We start from the raw sequence: 26,133 nt of genomic DNA, 5'->3' as shown, positions 1-26,133 counted from the left end.
GGAGAATTGAGAAATCTGTACACCAGCCTTAATGAAGCATTGCACTGCCTCTTCATTTATAAACACAAATGAAAATTTCTTTATAGGCCTTTCTTCAATAATATGACCATCGATAAGCCCTTCCCAATGTCTTCCTCTGCCCTCCTGTCTCTATCACTCTGGAACTTGAACTTGAAATAATGAATAACGCATGTTCCGGTGCTGGTTTTCTCATCTCACCTTTAAATCCTGAATCAGTCCCCTGTCATACCTAGTTTTATCTGGTTTTGACTTGGGAGGTGAACAATTTAAATACTTTCTGTTAGGTATTTCCTATACAATAAAAATGGGCAAAATGCTCCCATGATCTTCCAAGAGCAACCCCTTTTCCCAAGTCTGTCACCACAACGTGAATAACACACGCATGTACCCCTAATCCTGAGAAAGCCACCTTTGAAAAGCAAGGCGTGGAGGAACACCCACCCTCTTTCTGAACTCCCGAGTCCTCTGGATATCAAAATACCTAGGCAAGAGACACAGTACTCTATATTTCCCAACACCAACTCTGACTGTCCCATGACAGAAATGAATCTGTCCCTCTGTGGAAACAGCCATGGGCACAGAGAGCTGGCGACCAGAGCTTGCACTGTGCTGCATGGCAGCCAGACATGTGACAACGAGAAGACTTACAAGGCAACAGAAATCATCTCACAGCACAGTGATCATCTGACCAGGGCTTTGCTTTCTGGACCTTACCGAAGGTTTTGCTGGCTGATGGTATTTTGCAGTCGAACTGCCAGGCTATGAGATGCACTGCTAGCACACCCCTTGTAATCCTAGCCACAGGTATCCCTACCAAACTACTCAAGTCTGTGTCCCTCTTTAGGGAGCCAGGTTAAACATAAGTCTCTGAGCCAATATAGAGTGAGCGAACTGGTAATTGCTCCAAGGCCAAGCTCAAATTCTAGTACCCAAAATCTTAAGATCTGTACTGATAAAAAGAAACTGAGTCCTAGAGATGTAGTAAGGGGGGTCTTGAAAATCATAGGGGAGAGTTGAGCACAACTTGAAACAAAGCTTCCCAAGTGTTCTTCATCCATGAGTCCTCTCATCTGTGTCTCTTTTCCCCGGACCTCTAAGTCCCAAAGCTGACCCAGCTATATTGGAAGGTTCTCGAGCTCCGTCTCTCACGGTACCTCCTGTCTTCACTATGCCCTGTATTCCACAGCGGGGAGGGCAAAGCTCCAAGTGGATTCTTGAGCTGCTCTTTCTACTCTTGCTGCAAACTTACGACTGGGGCATTGCAAGATCTCCTCATCTGTGGAAAGATGGGCCACCTCCTCCATGGTGCCCAGCATCTCAAGATCAGAAGCTTGTACAGGGTCTGAGCCTAATGGCAGGTGTGTGAGACAGTCTGGTCCTTTTCATGCTTCCATTTGGTAGAAGGTGGACTTATGGGTAATTGGGCACATGTGCCAATCCAGTCTGACAATAGGCACCTTAGAGAGGTAGCAGCCCTGCAGAGTGCGGAGAGTGATCCAAGAATCTCCTCCCCCATCCCAGGGAGCCACTCGACACATGGACATTTTGTGGGGTCTGCCACCTAAGACCTGTGACAGATTGATAGAAAACAGATGGTGTGAGGTACTTATCTGATTAACCCACAGAGCTTGTTTTTAATAGAGAAAACAGAACTGCAGGCAAAACTGGGTCACGGGCTTGATGGGGTTGAAGAGGTTTAAAATAAAAGTCCCAGAGTCTCAGAAGTCTCTCTCTGCTGTGGTGATTCTGGATTCCAAACCCACCCCCACTCTATGCTGAAGCTGTGGCTAGCAGGACAGTAAACACCTATTTGGAAATCAAAGCTCGAGGGATCTGAGCTTCTGGGGAAGCCTGAGAGCCTGGCAACCAGACAGAAACAGGAAGTGCAGCCTCTGTTCCTTACCCCTTGGTTGCTCACAGTGGAGTCTAGGAATGGAGCATAGAGGTACCCAAGAATTCAATTTGGAAGTCACCCCGGGGGTACGGTACATGCAAGTGCCTCTGTGTGGAGGTAGCATGTGGTCAGCTAGACAGCTAAGGCCTGGAGACAGAACCAGCAATGGTGGTCAGTGAGCCACATGACCAAATGGCTCAGGGAATGGGGGTCTTACTGGCCTGGGGACTACATGCTTGACTTGGTTTCTCCATCACATGGTGTTCATGTCAGGGACGAGCAACGTTTACATAGTTCAGCTACCACCCAAGGGGCCAGATGGCCAAGCCAGACCTAATATCTTAGCACTCACAGCATTAACACATCCTCTTCTCCCAACACAGAAATATCACCAAGGACTGTCAGACCCAAGAGGGGCTTTTTGTTTTATTTATTTGTTTGATTACTGTTTCTTGAAACTCCTAATTTGAAGGGAAATTTCAAACCATACGCCCAGCTAAGGAGTGCAGGTCATTTGTTTCAACTAACGCTCCAAAGCCTAGCACCTGACCCGCCCCTGTCTCTCCAAAGGCAGTGCTGAGAAAGGAAGCTGGAAGGTGAGTTAAACTGCAGAGGGAAGGATGGAGAGGTGGGGAGTCAGGCCAACCTAGTTAAAAGCACAGGGTGGGCAAAGGGCTTAAGGAAGATAAGCAGGATTCTGAACTAAGGCTGAGGGAGAGAGGGGCTGGACTGACAGCCATGTATTACAGCTCTGTCCCACCCTTTGAATCCAGAAACCCATGGCCCTGGACACAGCAGCTGTTACAGAGGGTTTGGATACTGGACAAAACCTGGGCCTTGCCTGAGTCCCAGCTACCACTCTGTAACGCACACCCGTTCCTCTCTTCAGAGATGAAAGCTATTGCTGGTCCAGCCTCCTTTCTCATTACATCAAGACTGCATGCAGAGGCTGGGCAGTTAGCCCTGCAAGCATTCGGCCATCTGTTAAATCATCAAAATCATTTTTAAATATTTACCTATCTTATGTGCACATGTGTTTCATCTACATGCATGTATGTGTAACATGGGCATGCCTGGTACCCACAGAGCCCAGAAGAGAGTAACCATTCCTCTGGAACTGGAGTCATAGGTGCTTGTTAACCGCCATTTGGGTATTGGGAATCAAACTCAGGTGTCTGTTAGAGCAAGTGCTCTCAGCCACTGAGCCATCTTTCTAACCCCCAGAACTCGTTTCTCAAAAGTGTTAGGCCTGGTAATACACACACACTAAAATTGTTACAGGCATGCGCCTTGTGCTCACTGTCAGCCAGCTTGGTCTTGTTGGTGAGTTCCAGGCCAGTGAGAACACATCCTTCTCAAATTAAAACAAAATATAGTAGGTGACACCTGGGGAACAAATAAGGTTGTTCCCTGGCCTACTCACAGACAGACAAGTGTGTGTGTGAGTGTGTGTTTGTGCGCACACACATACATACACACAGAGGTACCATCAGCTCACAACTGTTACAGGCCTAATACACGATGCAAATAGCTACACAGCTTTGCCTAAAGCAGCAAACTCTTAGCACTCTGTACATGGACACCTCATTATGTTGGTGCCTCCACAGCAGGCAACCAACGACTCTCCGTCTGTGGGTGAAACACCCTTCTCTCACATTTTCCTCTTTAAATGTGTTCTTTGTGCTTATGACTTGACGTTCTGAGCAGTGTGACAGGCCTCATACAGACACTGGTTCTTTCAGCCAGCCTGCCGGTCTCTTCCCATGTCCCCATCTCCACACCCCAACCTCATTGTCACACGGACTATAGGGAAATGGCAGGGACAACCTTGTGCCCAGCTGTTCTTTTGCTGCTACAAGCCCAAACAGTCTTTCTGTATCTTCAGCTGATTGTTACCCTTTAAATTCAGTGCTGCACATTTGTATGCATGGACCTTCTGGGCCAGGATGGACTTTTCTTAAGGAAAGATAAGGTCAATATCAGAAGAGTGAGAAACAAAGTTTCAAAGCCAAACAAAAGTGTTCAGCCAATAGAATCTACCTGTGTCAACTTAAGGATCTGTATCAGTTGTTGATGTCAGTGCTGTGACCAAATAAGAGGCAACTTAAAAGAGGCTCACGGTTTGATGGGATACAGTCCATCATGGTAGGACAGGCACGGCTACAGGTGGCTCTGTAGATGGTGGGATGCTTGTGCATATCTCATTGGGCCAGAAAGCAGGGACAGAAATTCTGGCAGTCATCTGACCACTCTCTCCAATTTTATTCTGCCCCTCCAAATGTCCTTGGGATGGGAGCACCCTTGTTTAGGACAATCTTTCTTTTCTAGTTAACGCTTTCTGGAAGCATCCTCATTGGCACTCTGGTTACATCTTCCAGGTGATTTTTCTGCCAGGTTGGTGATTAAGATCAACCATCATGAGATCTCACAGGTTCCACATTTTTTTTCTTATTTTTGTTTGTTTGTTTTTGAGACAGTGTCTTACTATGTAGCTCTGACTATGGGCCTCACTATGTTAACCAGGCTGTCCTCGAACTCAGAGAAACCTACATGCATCTGCCTCCCAAGTGCTGGAATTAAAGGCATGTACTACTATAGCTAGCCACATCCCAGACTCCATCCTGACCGTTAGCCTCTTTCAGTTGCTCATACAACTCTTTCATTCCTTGGAATGCTTTTCTGGGTTGAAATAAGATTCCTAGCAGGATTCAAAGGAACTTTGTTTCCTATTAACCACATAATGTGCAAACTTCTCCTGTTGATCAGAGATCTCTTTTTAAGAGATCTGTACGTTCATACCTAAGATGGAAACATCAATGACTTTCTCTCTTTAGGGATCGAAGCTGAGTTAAGAAGGTAAGTCATGCCCTGTCCACTGTAATACACCAGGCCTTTATAGTGAAAATACATAAAAGAAAAGTCATGGCGAGAAGCATAAAGGCACAAAAGCCTTAGGCTTCTCCATACCAAACTCTCAATCTAGCCTCCTACCAAACACATCAGAACTGCTACACTATCACACAGGCCTGTCTCAGAGGTTAGCTGGGACCATCGAAGCAGAGCGCCAGTGGCCTTTGGTTTTGTAAGAACCGCTGAGTTGTTAATCTTAAAGGCTGTACTCCATACTTATCCCCTTGGGGGACAGGCTTCCAAGGTCAGCAATGGACAATTCCAAACACACGTCACCTCCAATTCGTCAGCACTTGCCCTGGACTGTAAACATTCTTACACTCTATAAAAGCAGGGGTGAAGGGGGAGAGGGGTGAGGTGAAGAAAGCATAGACTTGCCAGTATGACAAACCCTCAGGACAAAAGCTGGTCGTGGGTCCTTTGCACCATGGGTACAAAGCAAGGTTTTCCCAGGTGCGGCATACCATGCTGAACCTCTGGCAGTTGCTGCATCCCACTCCTTCCATGGATGAATTTGTTCTTCATGTGGCCATGAGTAGAAATGATCTCGACAGAAAAAAAAAGAATCTGGGACTCCCCTGCTGGAGAAGGGTCTGCCCCCTCCTCTTGGCTTCCTTTGTCATTGTGTTTGTTGTTTGGTGTGGTGCTGTTTGTTATTACAACAAAGAAGTGCCACTTAATGCTGCCCTTGGTAAGGGAAAGGATGTGTCACAATGGGAAGTGACACTTTAAAAGCACAAGGCTGAAGCCCACTTCCCATATGTAATCAAGCAATATCACTCAAGTGGCATCTGAAGGAAGCTACTGTCTATCTCACAAAAGAAGAAAATGGATCCAGCAGAAGGGTTTTCAATGCAAAGGAAACCTACTGTCTCCTTTATACATCCAAACCCTCTGAGGCCTGCGGCAGCTGGTGACACAGACTGAGGAAAGCAGAAAATCCTTCCACAGTCGGAGATGCACATGAGACCCTGTTTTCACTTACACTCTGCGGGGTGAATACTGCTTCTTACCTATACAGAGACTCAGACACCAGAGAGACTGGTCACAACTAGAACTTCCCATGGGTCTTCTGGCATGAGACACGTTAACAGCATGGTCTTATAGCTTCCCAGTTTAGTTCCCTTGAAGTCAAACAAAAACTAAGGCCATCTGTGAACACTGGAATCCACCTAAGTGTTTCCAACATCCTTCGCCTTTCATAGCCGTCAGAGCACACTTGACTTAAATGTTTTTGTAATGACTAATTTTGATTCTTTTCCAAAACAGTGAATTTTCAAAACCATGACTTTCTATAGCCACAATCAGTTGATCAAATATTTAGGTACTATTTAATCAAATTACATGCTTCCAGGACAAATTGGCATAAGGAAGGTTGAGAAAATACACACACACACACACACACACACACACACACACACACACACATTAGACAACAGAGTGGACATGTCCTAGTCACACCACATGGGTTAAGCTGGCTACTGAGGACCAGCACATTGCAGAACAAAGCATGTGTTCTACATCAATTCTAAAAGACTGAACAATGAGAAGCCAATACCACAAAAGCTATTTAGAAAAGTTTTGTAGTTAAAATACTATAGTGTAGATAATATATATTATCTATAATGTAATTGTTTATACGCAAGATCTTGCTTATCTCCTGCTAGCCTTAGACTTTCAAAGTATCCAAAAATGACAATGACTTTCTGATCCCTCGTCTCCACCTCCTAGCGCTACATAGCTCTACCTAGTTTTTAGGATGGTGGACATCTACCCCAGGGTATTTTGAGTGCTAGACAGGCACCAATTGAGCTGTATCCTTGCCCACACTTTTTCTAAAAGGATGTAGTACTTTCAAATTCAAAGCCAGATCACAGAAATAAAAGTCAACTTTCCATTGCCTTCCAGTCCCCAGGAAAAGTCAGTTCACACTTGTGTCCCAGGCCTCATGTAGGGGTCAGCTGCATTCCAGTGTAGGATGCAGTGGTACCCAGCACCTGCTGTGTGCCCGAGCTTATTCTTGGTTTGAGATGAGAGCTGGAAGAAGTTTACACAAAGTGATTTGTCACAGGATTTTTCTTTCGGTGGGCACACTTCATACACATGGCACAAATTATTTGTTGTAACCTGGTATCTATGTATGCACACACTCAGTGACTACAGATTAGACAATCAATGTTACTACAGATCCAAGAGACCTTTGCAGGTTCCCAAACATCTTATAACCCACCCTATAACATCCTGAAGTCCCTGAGGGTTTTGAGTCATCTACACAATCATTTCCGCTTTAGAGAAATACAAAAGCTGACACTTGCCAGCATTTCACACCAAAGTAAAATGACATGGATCCCCTTCAGTAACCAGTTGCCCATCCATCAGGGATGTGAAGGGACCAGGAAGTTTTCCTTCCCTTCCATCCATGAATCCTCTGATCCTGAGACAAACCAGCATCAGTAGCATGACTAACCTTCCCCTGATCGGAGGGGCCTGAAGACCACAGCAAGCCACAAATCAAAATAAATAGATTAAGTGCATGTTCATGCATAGAGTGAGCTTTGTGTTCTTTCTTTTCTATGATATTAAACTCTTGCTTCCCCTTGGCTCAGTACTAGAAAGAATCTATCATTCATGTGAGGCTATCCACTTGGCATATATAACCTATTTCTTCCCAATAAACCCATGACTGCAGAAATGGCCCAGGGCCCCTCAATGACCATGGGAAAATCCATTTGAAAAGCACAAGTACCTTTGCTTACTTAGCCTATGACGGCCAATTTTAAGTCTCATATTGACTTGCCTTGGAACCTCTTGTGAAATGTAGATCTGGGTATATGTGTCTATGAAGCTGTTTCCAGAGAGTGGTAACCAAGAGGGAAGACCTACCCTGAATGTGGGTGACATAATCCCACAGCCTGGGGTCCAGGACTCAATACAAAGGAGGATGGCAGCTGAACACCAGCACATTGCCCTCTGCTTCCTGACGACAGGTGCAGGGTGACAGCTGCCTCACACTCATGCTGTTGTGTCTTCCTCTCCAATAAGAACTGTAGTCCCTCTAACTGTAAGCCAACATAACCTTTGTACCCCAAAATTGCTTGTCAAATATTTCACTATGGCAGCATAAAAGGCATTTCAGTCTGCATGATGCATCTCCACTCTCCACTGACCCATGATTCCCTTCCAGTCCCCTGACCACACCTGGGGTCTCAGGCTCCACTTCCCCTAAAAGCAAGCTTCAAAGAGCCATACAAAGAGTTGCTTCTGCTGAATAGAGGCCCTCACTGGCGACAATCCAGGAAGAGCCTCATGAGTAGAAAGACGTCCATCAGTGACCTCAAGCTGTCTTATCTCAAGCTCTAGTCACAATCAAAGAAAGCCAGAAAGAAGTGGTGCTTCAAAACTGATGGCTACAAGCGGCTCCCCTCCAAATTCCAGAAACCCGTGAGGGCTAGCCCAAGCACATAGCCAGTAAAGAAACTTTCGGTTTCTAACTGTGTCATTTCCCATTACACATGCTCACTGAGGGTAGACAGCAAGCATGCCGGCTTCAGATGCCACTCACCAATGCAGGCATGGACCCTCACAGACAGCTGTGTCCTCAGAATAATGCTGTTCTTCTTGCCCCGCCTGAGAGAGACAGGAAACAAAACATAGGGGTTAGTAGGCACCCAACGACCTCTCTGTCAACACACCCACCTAAAAGAGATGCCCAGTGAGTTGGGACCTAATCTAAACAAAAAGATATCCTGAAAGAACACATCACAAGGCTTTAAGGAAACAAAAATGGAAACCTTTGCCTTTTCTGGATTAGCATGGATTATCCCCAAGCCCACCTTAGCCTTTTCTGGATTAGCATGGTTTATCCCCAAGCCCACCAACTCTGAACTTTCCCAGAATCTATGGATCTTGCTTGACCATTCAGGAAGATTTTTAAATCTGAGACTTTGAAGGGAAATCTGCTTGCTCATTCCCATGACTACTTTAAATTCTTTTTTATACATATATAGGAAAGGGGGACTGAAAACTGCACTTTCGATATCAATTCAAGGCTGTCATGGCTTCTCCTTGAATTCTTAAAGGAAGATGAAATCCACCAAGGATACTTTGGGGTTATTTATTATTGACCCTGGTAGCATGTATACTCCCCAACTCACCTCAAATCTTTCTTGTCTCAGTTTCCAAGAGGAAGGACCTGGGCATCCCTGGTTCTACTCTTACTAGGTCTGTCCTAGGTAGGACCTAGGATGCAAAGATAGACTTGGCGGAAAGTGAGCAATGGCAGGTAGCATGGATCCTGAATCAGTGTGGGTAGCAAGGGCCTTGAGACAAAGGATGCCAGGAAGCCTGCAGTTGGAGGCAGATGGAGAGAGCCAACAACCCAGCAACAGGGAACAAGGCAGGTCTCTCTGTGGCTGAATCTCTTTCCCATCCCCATCATTTCTGCCAGGGCCTTCCAGCATCCCAGTCTTAGGGTTGTGTGGGAAGGAGACACAGGACCCAAGCAGTGACTACATGAATTGTTTTTTTTTTAAATTTTGACACCACATAAGGAGGGCCTGCGTGACTTTAAATTTATTATTAGAAAAGGGAAACCCAATTGCATAGTCCTAAGAAATTAAGTGGTGACTGCCAGCCTGCAGTTGCCTATGGATGTTGTAATATAATTTTTCTTCACAATAGCATAGATTTTCTTTATCTAGTTATCTGTTTACGGATACCTAGGCTGTCTCCGTTCCTTACACACTATGAATTATGCAGCAATGAACATGGATGTACAGTGTCTCCACCAAATACTCGGAATCAAGAGACCTGTTTAAAAGATAATGTCATCACCTGCAACTCCTTTGTTTTACTCTCCTGCCTGGGTTTTTACCTGTCCAAGTACACAAGGCCCTAAAAATCTCACATTACATGGGATTTAGGCAAAGAAGGAAGCAGCCTAGGTCTTGGAAGGGAAAAAAAGGGGTCCCAGGAGAGGAGAGTTATAACCTCAATCTTGAAATCTAGCATCCTTAAAGGGCACATTAAAAGATAAGATAGGAGCTGGAGAGATGTTCAGCAGGTAAGAGCACTGTTGCTCTTGCAGAAGATCCAGGTTCTGCTCTTAGCACTCGCATGGTGGCTCACAACTGTAATTCCAGTTCCAGGGAACTTGATGCCATTTTCTGGTATCTGTGGGTAGTGCACACACAGGGCACAGACATCTGTGAGGCAAAATGCCCATACACATAAAAATAAATAAGTTAATCTTTAAAAAAAAAAAAGGATAAGATCGAAGAAATCGATCGAAGAAAAGTATGGCAAAGTTACATAACATGCAAAATAATACCAGGTCAAGTAAGTTTATCTTGTGTGGTGGTTTGATTAGAAATGGGACCCATAGGCTCATAGATAAATGCATGGCCATCAGGGAATGGCACTATGAGGAGATGTGATTATTACGAGAAAGTGTATCACCAGGGTGGGCTTTGTGATTTCAAATGCTCGAGTCAGACCCTGTGTTACTCTTCCTGCTGCCTGTGGATCCAGATGTAGAACTCTCAGCTCCTTCTCTAGCACCATGTCTCCCTACTACCACCATGCTTCCCACCATGACAATAATGGACAATAATGAACTGTACACCACCCCCAACTCAATGTTTCCCTTTATAAGAGTTTCCATGGTCATGGTGTCTCTTTATAGCCATAGAAACCCTAACTAACACACCCTAAGAACCACAATGCCACAACACATGTCTGTGATCCTCAAGTTCAAAGATGCACACAATCACAGGAACATCTCCTGTGAACTCCTTTGACCATCCTGCCCCTCCCTCCAACATTCATACTCTAATACGGAGCTAAAGCTTGTTTTTTTGTTTGTTTTTTTGTTTGTTTGTTTTGTTTTTTTAATGTATTTCTCTATGTTTATGTTGGTGCCATTAATTCTAGAGGGTTTTTTTTTTTTTGTCGGTCCTTTGGACTTTTTATTAAGAAATATCATGTCATTTGCTTAAAAGAATCTTTAGCTCAGTGGTAGAGCATTTGCCTGGTATGTGAGGGGTTCTGGGTTTGATCTCCAGCACTTAAAAAACAAAACAAGAAACAAAAACTGCTGCTGGGCATGGTAGCTGCACACCTTTAGTCCCAACATTGGCAGGGGGAGCAGAATTTGATCTCTGAGTTCTAGTCTAGGCGGGCTACACACACACACACACACACACACACACACACACACACACGCACGCACACACAAACCTTTCTTAGTTTTCCAATAAATACTGTCCTTTTTATAAATTTACATGTATATACACCTACAAGAGTTTAAGTATAGTACATGAGTTTAAAATTCTTCCAAGGCCATAAGAGGGTGTCAGACGCTCTGGAAGTGGATTTATAGGTGGTTGAGAGCTGCTATGTAAGCTCTGAGAACCAAGCTCTGGTCCTCTGCAAGAGCAATAAGTTCTCTTAACTGCCCATACATTTGTCCAGACATTCTTTTCTTTAATGTCATGACTACAGCTTTCAGAAGAAACTGAGTCCCTGCTATCTTTTTCCAAGAAATGGGATAGTGTATCAGCCTAGGTTAAGAAGACAACAGTTACAGGCTGGCAAGATGGTACAGCAGATAAAGGTACTTGATTCCAAGTCTGAAGGGCTGAGTTTGATACCCAGGTCCACCCTACATTGTACAAGGAGGGAACCAATTCCTACAAGTTGTCCTTGACCTCCACATCCACGCTGTGGCTTTTGCACATCCATGCTGTGGCATGGATATTCACATGTGCATATGTGTACACAATAAATGTAATTTCTTAAATGCTAAAAAAAGTTCCATTAGTTTTTCCAAAAAGATTCATTTATTTTATGTATATGAGTCTTCAGACATACCAGAAGAGGGCAATGAATTCCATTATAGATGGCTGCGAGCCACCATGTGGTTGCTGGGTATTGAACTCAGGACCTCTGGAAGAGCAGTCGGTGCTCTTAACCACTGAGCCATCTCTCCAGTCTGTCCTGTTAGTTCTTAATGTGTGAGGGACACATAGACACATGGAATGTTCCAGATGAAGCTCTGAGCACTTTACACAAGTTTTTTTCTTCAAAAAAGTCCCAAGATTGACAGCACTAACCCTGTGCTAGATAAGAGAGGCTAGGGAAGTTAAGATACATCACTGAAGTCTCACAGGGACAAAGTTACTGAGCTTAGACTCAGCCTAACCCTCTGGACCTCAGGCCCTGCACGCTGCTTCTTTCCTCTATCTGCCTCACAGGAAGGTATTCCCTCTTTTATCCCCTTATTGCACAGTTTCTAGCATTGAGCAGGCTCTAGGGTATGGACCACACTGCCTGTTGCAGTAGGGAGCAACACGGAATTCCCATAGGCAGCCTCAAGCAGCTGGCCTGCCCTGCAGCCTTTACAGTCACGTCTCCAACATGCATCCTTACCTAATTGGCCAGCACAGTGCCCACTACCAATCTGAGACTCGCCACTCCCCATGGCTACACAAGCCAGTGTAGTCAAAATGATAAGAATACAAGTAAGGGAAGCTGGTCGAAATGTGAGCACAGCCAGTGTGAAAGCTCAAAAAGCCACGACTAGAATGTCCATATATCCAGCAGTAGCACTTCCAAGAATGTGCCCCGAAGAATCCAAGTCAAGGTATCAGAGAGAGGCCTACACACCCATGCTTATAGCTACACTGTTCAAGACACCAAAGCAGTCCAGCCATGGGGCGGGGGGTTGGGGGTAGAGCCAAAGGAATGCAAGATAGGATCAAAGGAGGGATACAGGAGAGTAACAGAAGAGGTGATATATCAAAGTGCAGTGACTGAGTGTGCATAAACATCATAAGGAAGTCCTTTACTCTATACAATCAGCCCAGCTAACAACACTAGCATAACAGCAGCACATGGTTGATAGATGAGAAATAGACTGAAGAAAGGTAAGACCCAATAGCTGCGCTTCTCTGGAATACCCTAGCAGAGACTTCAGCATGTAACTTTACAGGGCTTCCATATTCCACCACTGAAATTGATGGAAGGATGTCACGGCCCCCCAGGAGCCTGTGAGGGGTCCTTGCTTTCTACCACCTGCATGTTGAAACACTGCCCAGATGCCACACCTGTGGGTGACTTCCCAGTTGCTGAGTCAGATGGGAATGCACAGCACTGAGACCCAGGGGCAAAGGCAGTGTGTGGAGCCTGAGGCTCCAGGGACAATGGGCTTCCATGTAGCCGATGCCCGGGAACCATCACCAGCTTCCGAACCCCACAGCATTTCCATCCATATGGCACAGCCAAAGCCATCCCTCCCCTAGTAGCAGGGAACCCTCCAGAACAGACACAAGAATCAAAAAGAAATATCCAATTAATGCCCAAGTGCCAGGGACATGAGGGTCAGAGCCCTAAGCTGCCATCAAGTCTCTGGCCTCTCAGAAGGCACAAGTTTCCATTGTAATGCTTATGGACTTGGGGGAAGAACTCTTCATCTGGGTCATTGAGGCTCTCAAAAAACCCTGTTTACATTCCCGGCTCTCAAGAGAACATCTTCACAAGAAGAACACAGGAAGGCCTTGTAATGGTAAGAGCAGGGAAGTCAAGCTGTGAGAGGCACAGAGCTAGAGACGTTGTCACATTTTTGTAGCCAACAGTGGAAATGACACCCCACACTGTCCTCCAGACACATAAGCAAATTTAAACTACTATTTCAGTCAAGGGTAGGAGGAGGTATTTAAACATTCTGCAGAAGCAGGAACAGGCCCTTCAGCAGGTCTCCAAGGAGAAGAGCCCTTGCAAGCTCCCAGTTCTGTGAGACTCACTGGGCACCCTGACTCAGGCAGAAGCAGGGAGACTCAAATGAGTCATCTGATGGTCAAAGGATATAAAGCTGACTAAGTCTGAGTTGCTCATATGCTCAGAGTTCAAGCTAGAGACCAAGCCACCACTCCGTTCATCTCCAGGCAAACAGACGTCTCTTCTAGTAGAGTGTGTGAAGCCAAAAACAGATGCTAAAACCTGCTGGGTGATCCCTACAAATTCCTTAACCTCCTGAGCCCAGTTCCCTCCTGTGTAAAATGAGATACTAATGATGTTGGTCCTTCTGGTGAGGGTGTGAATTCAGGTAAGCCCAGCCGTGTGCAGAGGTCACTCCGGGCACTGATTGGCACATGGCTAAGGCTTGCTGGTGTGAGGTGGTATGCTTGCCATCCCTGGTCTCTGGTCTTTCCTCCACTTTCCACTTCCACTTTAATGCCTGCCAGTACTCCAGCCCACTCTCATCTGCCTCTTCTCCTTCCTCCCACGTCATGTCCTTCCTCTTCCTCTTTCTCTTTTCTATCTCCCACATTATGGACCCCTCAAGAATCTACCATGACAGTGTCATTGATTCTCTGGTTCAATTAAAGCTCAAAGGATTTAACATGGGCACTGATCTGGGTGTGGCCCTGGGCTCTGAGGATGGACCCTGTACCCACTTTACACTGAAAAGTGCCCATAGATACAGACTTGTTTGTAGGGTGCTCCGTGGTACACCCCCTGTTGCCAAAGCATCAAGCCTGTGTGCTTGAGCAGAAGAGACCCACCATCTTTGCAATCACAGACCCTGCTAGGGAAGCCCTGCATCCTCCTCATTATTTGCTCATTTAAAACGCTGCTCCTTCTCCATGAATGCAGTGGTCAGTGCCCATGGCTTTTCTATGGCCATGCACTAGCGTATTTATCTTTAAGCTTTAATGAAGTATACCTGTTGCAAGTATATAATTCAATAATTTGGGGGTCTGATTATAGAGGTGATAACTAATCGCCACCGTCTAACTTTTAATTTTGTCATTGCCCCCAAAATACCCCAAAAGAAACCCCATGACTATTATAGTCATTCCTCATTCCCACATCCAATTCCAGGACTGCAAATGTACCCTCTCTGTGTTGGAAGATTTTCATGTTAATTTGGCACACGTTAGAGTTTTCTAAAAGGAGAACATCTCAAGTGAAAAGAAAAGATCCAGCTGTAGGGCATTTTCTTAATTAGTGACTGATAGATCAGCCTGGCCCATTGTGGGTGGTGCCATCCCTGGGCTAATGGTACTGGCTTCTTAAAACAAGCAGGTTGGGCAAGCCATGGGGAGCAAGCCAGTAAGCAGCACTCTTCTGCAGTCTCTGCATCACATAGTTTCATCACAGCAATAAAATCCCTAAGACCCTCTCTGTATAGACTTGCATTTCTGACACTTCCTGTAGATAGAACTAAGCATTGTCAACTGTGTGTCTGCTTTTGTTAACTTAGTCACACGTTCTTGAGGCTCGCCTAGAACAGGATATGTATCTGTATGTGTTCTGTTACCCAATACCTGACAAGGCTTAGAAGAAGAACCATCCCTGGCAATTTACAGTAGGAGAATTTTATCTGACGAGACACAGGCACCGTGTGGGAGCAACTGGCGGCACTGGCAGCAGGAGCATGAGGCTGCCTGCTCACAGCTTTGCAGACCAGGAAACAGAAAAACTGGGCTAGAAGTTAAGGCTGAGGTATAAAACCCACCCCACAGCAACCCAGTTCCCCAGATAGCCTCTCCCCACTCCCCAAAGGTTCCATGGCTGCCAAAAACCGAGCCACCAACTGAGGATCAAGTGTTCATACACACAAGCCTATGGCAGACATTGCACACCCACACTATGACATCACACTTCTCTCCTTTTGCTGGTGCTGCCCCATGGCATGCACACACCACTTGCTTTGAGCATTCCTCAGCTAATGGGCATTTGGGATTCTTCTACTTTGGGGCTCTTATAAATAATAGGCCAGGGAGCATCTGTGTGCAGATTTTTACACAGACAAATGCTTCCTCTCCAGCAGATATATCCAGAAGTAGAATTGCTGGGCTGTGTGGTTTAATTTAATGTTTAACATTTTAAGAAACCATCAGGCTGTTTTTCAAAGAGGCTGAACCACTTTACATTCTCGCCAGCAGTGCATCGGGTGTCCAGTTTCACGACTTTCCCCTCAACACATGCCACCATCTGTCACTGTGATTCTAGCCTCGCCAGTAGGTGTACAGTAGGACCTCATTGTGGTTTTGACTTGAATTCCCCAGAGACTTACAATGTTGCTTCTTGGTCATGTATCTATTTGTCATTTACGTACCTTTCCCCCCTTTTGAAATTATTTCCTTGTTATTGAGTTTCAAGAACTCTTTGTATATTCTGGATATATTTATCATATTCTGCAAGAGCTTTTACATACTCTGGAAATGTTCTGAAGATCTGTTATCTGATATATGATTTACAAATTTTCCCATTCCACAATGCCTATCAAGTATATTTTTAAGAGAGAAACTTTTTAATTTGTTTTCTCACCTGTTATCTCTATAGACTGTTACCTCACAGGCGGTCACAGAGACTTGATCCTTTTTTCTCTTTGATAGTTTGAGCTGTCATATTTCAGACCATGATACATTTCAGCTGGGTTTCTATGTGTGGCAAAGACCCTTCACACTTCACAGCCCCTGTCATCTACACTCAGGTCTCCTCAAGGGTCAGAAGTCTACTTGACCCATCTCTCAGGAAATTCTGCTGCCCCCTGGTCAACCACTCCTCCCTTCTGCTTACTCTGTCCAGGGATACTCCCCCTCTTGCCAGTCCCCCTCTCCTCCTGTTGTCATGCCTAGTGTCCTTACTCATCTAGTCTTAAGACACTTATCCCACTTCCTGAGACACAGACACTGCTGTCTACAGACCTGGTGCCCATACTTCCTTCCTGCCTTGCACAAAGAGCCTGACCTAAGGTGAAGGTGGGCAGCCTCCATGGCACAGCTCTCATCCCCAAGCAAGGAGTGCAAGTTGCCCGTGGAGTTTCTGGGAAGATCTTTAAATGGAAAAAAACTTAGCCAGCACCAAGATTTCTCTTCATCTAACTCATCTGAGACAGAAACCTTGGGCTATCACCAATATTCACAGAGATAAAGAGAGGGCAAGCGAGCGAGCCCATGAGATATGGTGTGACCTGAGCCTGAGTCCTAGCCACTGGGAGCTCGTGTCCTCAGAGGAAGACTACACACCCCTTGTCCCTTTCACTCTCTCTGGTGTCTCAGATGCTGATGAGATAATAAACTAGAGCAGCCACTCTGGACCCAACAATAGGATCCTCATCTGAAGGATGCTACTGTTGTCTTACCACTCACTCCCCAAGGGCATCAGACGTTTGTTTGTTTGTTTGTTTGTTTTTAAAAAGAATTGTTTATTTTATGTCTATGAGTACACCGTAGCTGTTATCAGACACACCAGAAGAGGTATCAGATCCCATGACAGGTGGTTGTAAGCTACTGTGTGGTTGCTGGGAATTGAACTCAGGACCTCTAGAAGAGCAGGCAGTGGTCTTAAACACTGAGCCATCTCTCCAACCAAAACATCAGACTCTTATACAAACAAACAAACAAACAAACAAAAACAAGGAAGGAAGGAAGGAAGGAAGGAAGGAAGGAAGGAAGGAAGGAAGGAAGGAAGAAAGAAAGAAAGTAAGTAAGTTAGTTGTTTCAACTGACAGACTGGAGATAACCTGGCTTACAAACAAGGAAACTGTCTTCCAAACAGCACATGCCTGACAGTGCTGATGCAGTCCTAGGCAGAGCAGGCAGACCGTCAGCTACGAAGCATGAAGGATGGAAGCCAGACCCTAAGGCTGGCAGAGCGGGAAAGGAAAAGCAGCCTCCGATCCTAGGGGCCATGGCAACTCCCTCTGTGACCCTGCCTACTTGCCATACTTTTCCTGGGTTCTTGGAGATTTACCAAGAAATCTTCTTTGAAAGTTCTAGAAGGCCAGTGAGGATACTTGCACATCCTTGGCTTAGGAACAGACAGTTCTCCATTGGGGACATCATACACTCCAACTAAAGTGTAGCTTTGGGAGGAGCACATGTGGGAGAGTGAAGGAGGAAGGGGACACTCACGCAGCCAGCCAAGTCAGCCTGGCCATTGATGGGTGCCATGTTACAGACGAACACAATAATAATAATAATAATAATAATAATAATAATAATAATAATAATAATAATAATAATAATAAAGTACGCTGAATGTAGAGCCAGTTCTTTGTTCCTTGTTCCTTAACTTTCCACACACAGAAAGCTCCATCACTACCTTACACAGGTGTGGTCACATTCGTTACAACAGCTGAGCCTATGATGAAGTCAGTTTGCCTTATGCTGTTATGTCTGTATCCAAGTTTCTCACAACAGAGCAGCTGACCCTAAAACACCCATCCATGTTTAACCTTTTGTCTCTCCCTACCCACCTTCCCCCAAGTGACACTAATTTTTCAATTTTTGAGACTGAGACTCATTATATAGCCCAAGCTGGTCTCAAACACACAGTGATCCTCCTGCCTCAACCTTCAAAGAGCTGGGATTACTGCAGACACCACCCAACTACAGTGATCTTTCTCCTAGCTTCACGGCCTTAGCTTTCTCAGAATGGCACATGGCTTTTTCAGACTTGACAAGATGGATCTGTCCTGCTGTCTTTTCTATGCTGACAACTTATCTCTGAATATTCATCATATGGCCCCCCTATATGCTACTTGCCTATAAAGACATCCTGGCTGCTACACAATACTGGAGACTCTGAGGAAAGCTGCTATGAACCTCCTCACACAGATTTTGCATGGATGTGAGCTTGGACCTCGCTTGAGCATCTAGGAGACCATTGCTAAACAGAAAACATATTTAACTTGTGAGGAGCCCTGAGGTTGTCTTCCATTTGTCACTCTCTAATAACGCACTAGTGTCTCATGGATCCATACCCTTGCCTGCACTGGGTTTGGCCAGCACATGCGGATGTTCTAATAGGTGTTCATGGTATCTCATGCCAACACATGCTTACCTGACAGTGTCTTCCCTATCTGAGAACTCCTTCCCTTGGCCCGATGCGTATCTGGGCCCATTGTGAACTGAGTTTGAAAGTTCTTCCCGTATTTTAAACACACATCCTTTATATAATTTGTATTTTAAAATGTTTTTCCTCCCAATCTATGGCTTTGCTTTTCGGTCTCTTTTATAAGCTCTTTTGTGTGATAAATACAAAGCGTCCAAGCCAGTGTTAGCTGGGATGCCAACATGCAGCAGTACTCAGTTCTTGGCTAAGGTCTTAGGGGGCCCAGATGCTGCCACCTGAGTAACAGCTACAGCCAGAACTTGGCCTTCTTCCCTACTCTGGGCTGGCTTCAGGTGAAAGCGCTCCAGGCCACCCATCCCCAGCCTTTCTGTGGCTTGATGCTTCTCATCTGGCTCCAGGCCCATCTCTCTCAGCCTTGCCTGCTCTTGCTACACCTCAGACTAACATGGGTAAGCACTTCTCGCTCTCTCATGTCACCCTTCCTCCACAAGTTCCCTCCTTCTCAGCATGGTCCCTTCTCTGTGCACTGCCCCCCTACTGTCACAGGCAAATTGCATAATTCTGTTTGCCCCTATGCACACTGACACCATGAAGAGTCACGGTTACCAAGTTTTGGTCACCCCTTTCTCACCTCCACAGTGAGCCGCATGGGACTGGCACCTACTTCATGCTGCTCCCGCTGCTGGCCTTGCCTTCTTCTGTCCACCCCTAACCCCATGACCTCACAACAAGGCTTCTGAGAATGTTCCTCGACACAGGTTATTTGCTACAATAGCTCATCCAATCACACAATCATAGTCTACACAAGCAGTTCTCAACCTGTGGGGCATGACCACTTTCACAGGGATCACCTAAGACCATCAGAAAACACAGATATTTGTATTGCAATCCATAACAGGCGCAAAATTATAGTTATGAAGTAACAAAATAGTTTTATGATTGGGGTCACCACAACAAGAGAAACTGTACTAAAGGGTCACACCATTGTGAGGACTGAGAACCACTGGTCTATGCTACACTTAGCTCAATTAGGGTAGCACATTGAACTCAGGTGAACATACTTTTAAAAACCACTTTGCCTGTGCCCACCCCCAGACTCTGATTCGTGGGCTGAGGTGGGGGTTCGAGAAGCACTCCAAAGGGTGGCATTTGTCTCTGAAACTGAGAGCCTACACCAGAGGTCCCCTAACCAAACATCCAAACACTGGGACAGCTCGTTTAAAAAACAGAATTCCAGGCCTTCCTTGTAAACCACTGAAGCTGGGCCGTAGAGATCAGCACATATGAGATGCTTTCAGCCAGTATATTCTGAGGCACACTGCCTAGAATAGCCAGAGTTGGTGAGCAGGAGCTTGGGTCGCCCCCTCTTAGCACTTACTGAAGCCACCGCAGCTGTCCTCTTGTTTGAAGGCCACTTGGACACACAGCCAGGCAGGTAGCAATGGTCTACACAATTCTGGAGTATTCATATAACTCTACAGTTATTAAAGATGAAGTGAGGCTGCGGTGTACTCACGAATGCGGCATAGGCGAGCACTGCCAGCAACAGCTTGCTCTGATGACGTTTCAACTTTTAATTAATTCTCATTCCATTTAGAAACCTTTTACTGCAACCAGGATGCTCATAACCTCCATGTGCCATGTGTGGCCATAACTTCTGAACTGCCCATTTCAGTAAACCATGACTCCAAATTCTGGCTATAATTGCCAACAACTATGAGTTCAATGCATGAGTATGGAGTGCTAGAATCCAGTAACACACAAGGTCATGACTGTACTATCAACCTTTATGAGGAACTTGAGGTTCAGAGATGTAAAGTTACACACCATGGTTACATAGTAATGATGTTAACCATAAAGCCTACATCCCTAACCATGATACACAACCTCAGAGATGTCTCTCACTGCACAGCCTGAGTTCACACCTGGGATCCACATGGTGAAGGAAAAGAACCAACTTCCTAACCACTTGCCATAGAGTGTTTCTCTGTTGCTGATATAAAACACTAACTTAAGAAAGAAAGGGTTTATTTCAGCTTACACTTCCAGGTAACAGTCCATTCATCATCAGGGAAGTTAATGCAGGAACTGAAGCAGACTCCATGGAAGAATGCTGATTCCTTGGTTTGCTTCTTCTGGACTACTCAGCTCCTTCTTTATATGCCCAGACTCATCTACCTGGGGAATGACACCGCCCACAATGGGCTGGGCCCTCCTGTATCAATTAACAATTAAGAAAATGCCCTCACAGACACACCCACAGGCCAACCTGATGGAGCCAATTCCTCACTGAGGCTCCCTCTTCCCAGATGACTGTAATTTGTGTCAAATTGACAAAAACCAAGCAACACAACCACTATGCTGCCTTCCTGGAGTTACAGAAAAGCCTAGCAGAGCACCTGTTTTACAGGAAGGAAAATAGTATAGGTAACATAACTTTAGACCTTCAATAAATTTTATAAATATCTTCAGTTTGTGAATGTCTATCAGAAGAGTGCTTCCCCAAGTTCACACAATAGCAGTGTCAGGAACAATCTCAGAAGCTCCAGGCCTGTTTCCAATGCACTGTGCCACGCTTGCTGATTTCCCTGGCCTTGAGAGGCAACCTACCCTGCTTGGTTTTGTTTGTATAATAATTGCTTTGTCCTTCCTCTGCTGAAGGTCTCTCTCCTATTCTCTGGTTAGCTAGGGCCCAAGTGGTAATTCCAAACAAGTGAGTTAATTTTTAGTCTTGGCATAAAGGAGCAAAGCAAAGGACGGGAACAAAGAAATGACTCCTCCAGCAAGGGAGCCCACTCCAAAAATCACCACAGAAAAATGCCAGTCTCACAACCTGAATTTTTAGACCATCTTCCTGTAATTTATTCAAAATTAATACTTCTTTAGCTGTGTTTATACCTAAAAAGGGCAGATTCTAACTAGGAAACATTATATTTTAACCCTTGATCATGGGAGACATGAATTTCAGTCACATAAACTTTGTCAAATGCCACACAGCTAAGAGAGAACCCAGGAGAGACTCAAGGTGCAAGTGACCTGACAAATGGACACAGACACCTGCCACCTAAATGGGCACAGTCTCTGCCCGAAGCTACTTGTTAGTCAGCAACCAGGGATTTGTGTGCACCTCAAGGCTCAGCGATAGCAATTCTCCTGCCAAGGGAACAACGTGGCCCAGCTGTTCCAGGCCACTATTCTCATGGGCCTTCTGCTCCCCAGACCCAGGACAGACAATGTTGTCATACTCTTAGTTATGTTACAAAATTCAAGGGACAGTCACTATGAAGAAAGACCATTTCAAAGATACACAAACCTCTTGAGGTGAATTTGGAACACATCTGTCAATGTGTTCCTACCCATCATGTTGTGGGCTATGAGCTCCAGACTGAAGTTTCCATGCCTTGAGTCCCTTTCTTATATTATCACTTATTGGGGGTGGGGAGGGAACAGAAATGGGAACCCAGCTTAGATTAGTCAGACTTCATCACTGTGACAAATACCCAAGAAAATCTACTTAGGGAATGAAAGATTTGTTCTGTCCCATGGTTTCAGGGGTTCTATCCCATCATGGTCCTATCATGGAGGACAAGAAGCAGACAAACAGAATGCATGGGCTAGCAATATTTCTCTTCCTTCCCCTTTTATTTCATCCAGACTCCCAGTCTGCACTCATGAGGCTCTTCCCACTTTAGTTGATTCTCTCTGTAAATGCACTCACAGACACAGCAAGAGGTGTACCTTAATAGTCTCTTAGGCAGTCCTCAGTCCAGGTAGCTTGCCATTCAAGATGAACAACCACAAGTCTGCCTATAGCATGGGCTTGTGGTTAGGTAAATACTCAGATGGGGACAAAGGAGAAGCCAAGCACTGGGACCCACCCTGAAGAGCACTTAGACTCCCCAACCATGTAGTACCATCTGTGGAGACGTCTATAGCATCTGAATGCTGGTGCCACCCATGAGATGTTGCATCGTGATGGTTGATGGCAGCAATGGTATCGTCTCTCCTCTGGTCCCTAGATGCAGTGTGGCTTGGCTGTTCCCATTGAAGGAAATGGTGTAGACCAAGACTAGTGTCCTTGCCCAAACCAACCTCATGTCACCACAGTTGCATGCTGTGTAGGACCTGAAGTGTCTTTGCCAGGAGCTCCTGGGACAGCAAAGAGGTGCCGACCCTAGAATTGGTTCTACTGTGTATACACCTGGCTCACCATCTGCTCCAGGCTCTATTACCTGGGATGTGAAATCTGACCTTCAGTTGTCTTTGATGATAGTGAAACCAACAAAATCCAATCATTACTAAATCCTCCAACTAACTATTCAAAACGGGAGCCTCAGTGTGGTCTCTTCCCTTCACTTCATTCTAATTTTGCTGACTTTTGTATACATTAGCACTTTCTTTTCTTGTACTTCCATCTCCAAATCATTCAAGTTTTTGAAAAAAAAAAAAAAAAAGATCAGGTAGGACTTGCTCTTTAAGCATTGCATCACTAGACACATTTCTCAAGTTGACAATGATCTACTCATAACACTCATGGGGTCTGTTTGATCAGTGAGCCATGAAGGCATCCAATGAGACTGTCATTCTAGCCAGTATTCTGACATCTACAAAGGGATGCCATTGTCAGACATAGGCAAAAACTATTGCAATGGAATTTCCCCTGTATATACTGGTCCTGTAATCCTTTAATGTCCAGTTTTAAGATGCTGATGAGAGCTGGTGATGGAGTTCAGTGGGTAGAGTGCTTGTCTAACATGCACAAAGCCCTGGGTTCAGTCCCAGTGCCTGGGAGATGAAGGCAGGAGGACAGAAGATCAAGATCCTCTGTTATATTGCAGGTCTGGGGCCCAGCCTGGAGTCCATGAGTGCCTATCTGAAATTCAGGTGATGATGATGCTGATAGGTGGTTATGTTGCTGGAGAGACTCCTCTTGCATGTGCACCCTATGAAGCACCCAGAGAGTTTATCCTTGCTCCACTAGATATCTTCTAAGAACTTTGTTTGATCCTACAAGGCGCCTTGACCTTTTTGATGACCATGGCCAGGGAAACACATTCTATGGCTGTAGAGTGCCATTCTTTGAACTCTGCATGAAAAATCAATACTCCCAGCTAGTATCCACCTGGATATGTTCTTAGTTTGGCCAAGGGAATGTCAGATAACTTTGGAGGTCTCTGAACACCACATAACAACAATTAGAATAATCTGTGAAGCCTCAGTAACACTGAAGGTGTTGATACAATCAGAGCTATGCCTGGTTCAAGGTAGATTAGGGAGAGGAAGAGAGACAGCCCCATCAGATGGCTCTGTCAGCATCCCAGCTGACACAGGAAGGCTGGTTATCTGTGTGAATAGTCCAACAGAAGTTTCACTTTCTGTATACATCTCTAATTTATCATGAGTATTGCCCTATCTCTTAGTATAACAATTCTAAGTATCAAGCAATCCAGATGTAGGCTAAGAAATAACATATTAATTGACATAATTAATAATTATTTTACCCACTATAGTGAGTTAAAAAGATATATACCATAAAACTACCAGGATCTGCCAAGAAAGTAAAATATCAACTAAACTACTGGAAACAATGATTAAAATAGTTGTCAATCTACAAAAATCTAGAGAATGTTGATTTGTTTTGCTCAGGTTAAAAATCCCTTAGAAGAGAATACTATGTGTTCAATTAACCCATCTCAAAAACTTCTCTTAAGCCAGGCTACCCACAAGGAGCAAAGTCTCTCAAGATAGAAAAATATCTACAGTCAACAACAAGTCCTTGCCTGATTCCAAGTAAATGTCAAGGTGAGGTGGTTTCTCCAAAGCAGTTTAAGACTTCAGCACACCAGCATGGGGGTAAGTCAGGCCAGTGGGCAGGGACAACAGTCAGACCAGTGGGCAGGGACAATGGTCGTGCTTACCCTGTGTCATCCTGGAAGCCTTCTAGCTCATCCCGCTGTTCCGCCAGCGTGGCCTCCAGATCCAGGTAGGCGCCATTGTGGGACAGCTGCAGGGTACAGTCATCGAGCTGGGAGAGAAAGAAGGAGTTAGTTCTAGCCATCTCTTCTGATAGAGACCAGGTACCATCAGGTCACTTAAGTTGCCCTCTAGGGTTTTTTAAAAACCAAGTTTTACTCTAAACTGTGGTACCTAGCTGGAGGAGGGACTATACTAGTAAAAGCATCCTGGAGCCCACTTGGTCCAAGTGGACAGAGGCGTCTGTCAGAGAGCTGGCACTGGCCCAGGTTGTAAAGATTCTGAAGTTGTAGTCGGCATCATTTTGTTATATTTAGAATGGTTACTTACACTTAGAAACACAGGTAAATTATTTTGCCAAAGACTGTGATTAATATTATGAGAAAACCAAGTATATAATGTCATGTTTGATTTCTGAGTTGTCAAGATGGCTTATCAAGTTCTAGCTGGTGAGTCAAGACTCTAGTTCCAAAGTGCAGATGACCATGGTAGCTCATGACTGAAATCCCAGCACATTAGAGGCAGAGGCAAGAGGAAAGACAGAAGCGCCGTGGTGATCACAGCTGCAGTCCTGACCTAATGGCAGTCAGCTCTATTTTGAATTTCCAGCTTAATTCCCAGCAGCCTCAATATTGACTCTTCCTTTGTGGTCCCCAAGGCCTGCCAAGGATCTGCCTCAACTTGTTTTGTGACAAGCCCCAAATAACAAATGAAAACCCCACAATCTTCCTGGTCTATGACAACAAGATCCTCAAGTCTCAGACTGTCTGCCTTATCCCACTCTCACCCCCTACTCCCATCTCCATCCCCACCCTCACATTCCAGGCATCACTAAATACCACCATTTCCCGATCACCATCTTAACAAAATTATATATCTGACCCAGGCAGGGCACCAAAGAACACAAAAGGGCTTCCTTCCTTCAAAGATATGGTTTCACTGAATGAGTGGGACAGACAAATAGACTGTAGATTAGAGTAAGACACAAGTAAGAGCAACTGTCAGTCAGTGGATGCTCTTCCTCCGTTTATGCTTCAGGGACTGTTTTCAGAAGAGATTCCAACCCCCCCCCCCATAATATTGCTCAAGTCCCCACCCAAGAGAAGGGTATCATTGCTCCCTAGCCAAATGTCACCACCTTGATCCCCTAATTAAAGGGTGAGAAAGCCCCTGTTCAATGGTGCTAGTAAGTCTCTCAACTGAAAAAGAAAAGGTGAACATGGGCCTCTTGGTCCCCTAATAGGAATATGTGGGTGTACCCAGAACAACCAGAGATGAGGATCAAATTGGGATATTGACTGCCCTGGGACAGACTGCCTTGGAGCTGGTGCATAGAGGCTAAGATCCCAATGGAATCATCACACTGCCATAGCCTTCCCATGATGCATACTTAGCCTCACCATTACACCCGAAACTCAAGATTAATATTTAAACTACCATCATGTGAGCCAAGGCACATGGATAAAATG

At 45.1% G+C, this 26,133-nt stretch overlaps 1 protein-coding gene across 6 annotated transcripts in view; it reads right to left on the bottom strand.

Moving 5' to 3' along the window:
- Fhod3 (formin homology 2 domain containing 3) overlaps positions 1-26,133 on the bottom strand; it is a 425,120-nt gene that overhangs the window by 354,573 nt on the left and 44,414 nt on the right. For all 6 annotated transcript variants that reach the window (XM_006525826.4, XM_006525828.4, XM_006525830.4 and 3 more), the window contains exons 2-3: positions 24,610-24,716; positions 8,388-8,452 (exon numbers count right to left, since the gene is read on the bottom strand). In XM_006525826.4, the coding sequence (XP_006525889.1) occupies positions 8,388-8,452; positions 24,610-24,716 (172 nt within the window). The remainder of the gene's footprint in view (positions 1-8,387; positions 8,453-24,609; positions 24,717-26,133) is intronic.

The sequence above is a fragment of the Mus musculus genome, chromosome 18 (assembly GCF_000001635.26).
Source record: "Mus musculus strain C57BL/6J chromosome 18, GRCm38.p6 C57BL/6J".
Lineage (NCBI taxonomy): Eukaryota > Metazoa > Chordata > Mammalia > Rodentia > Muridae > Mus > Mus musculus.
Note: the sequence above shows the minus strand (reverse complement) of the source record. Positions and strands in the feature narration are given on the sequence as shown.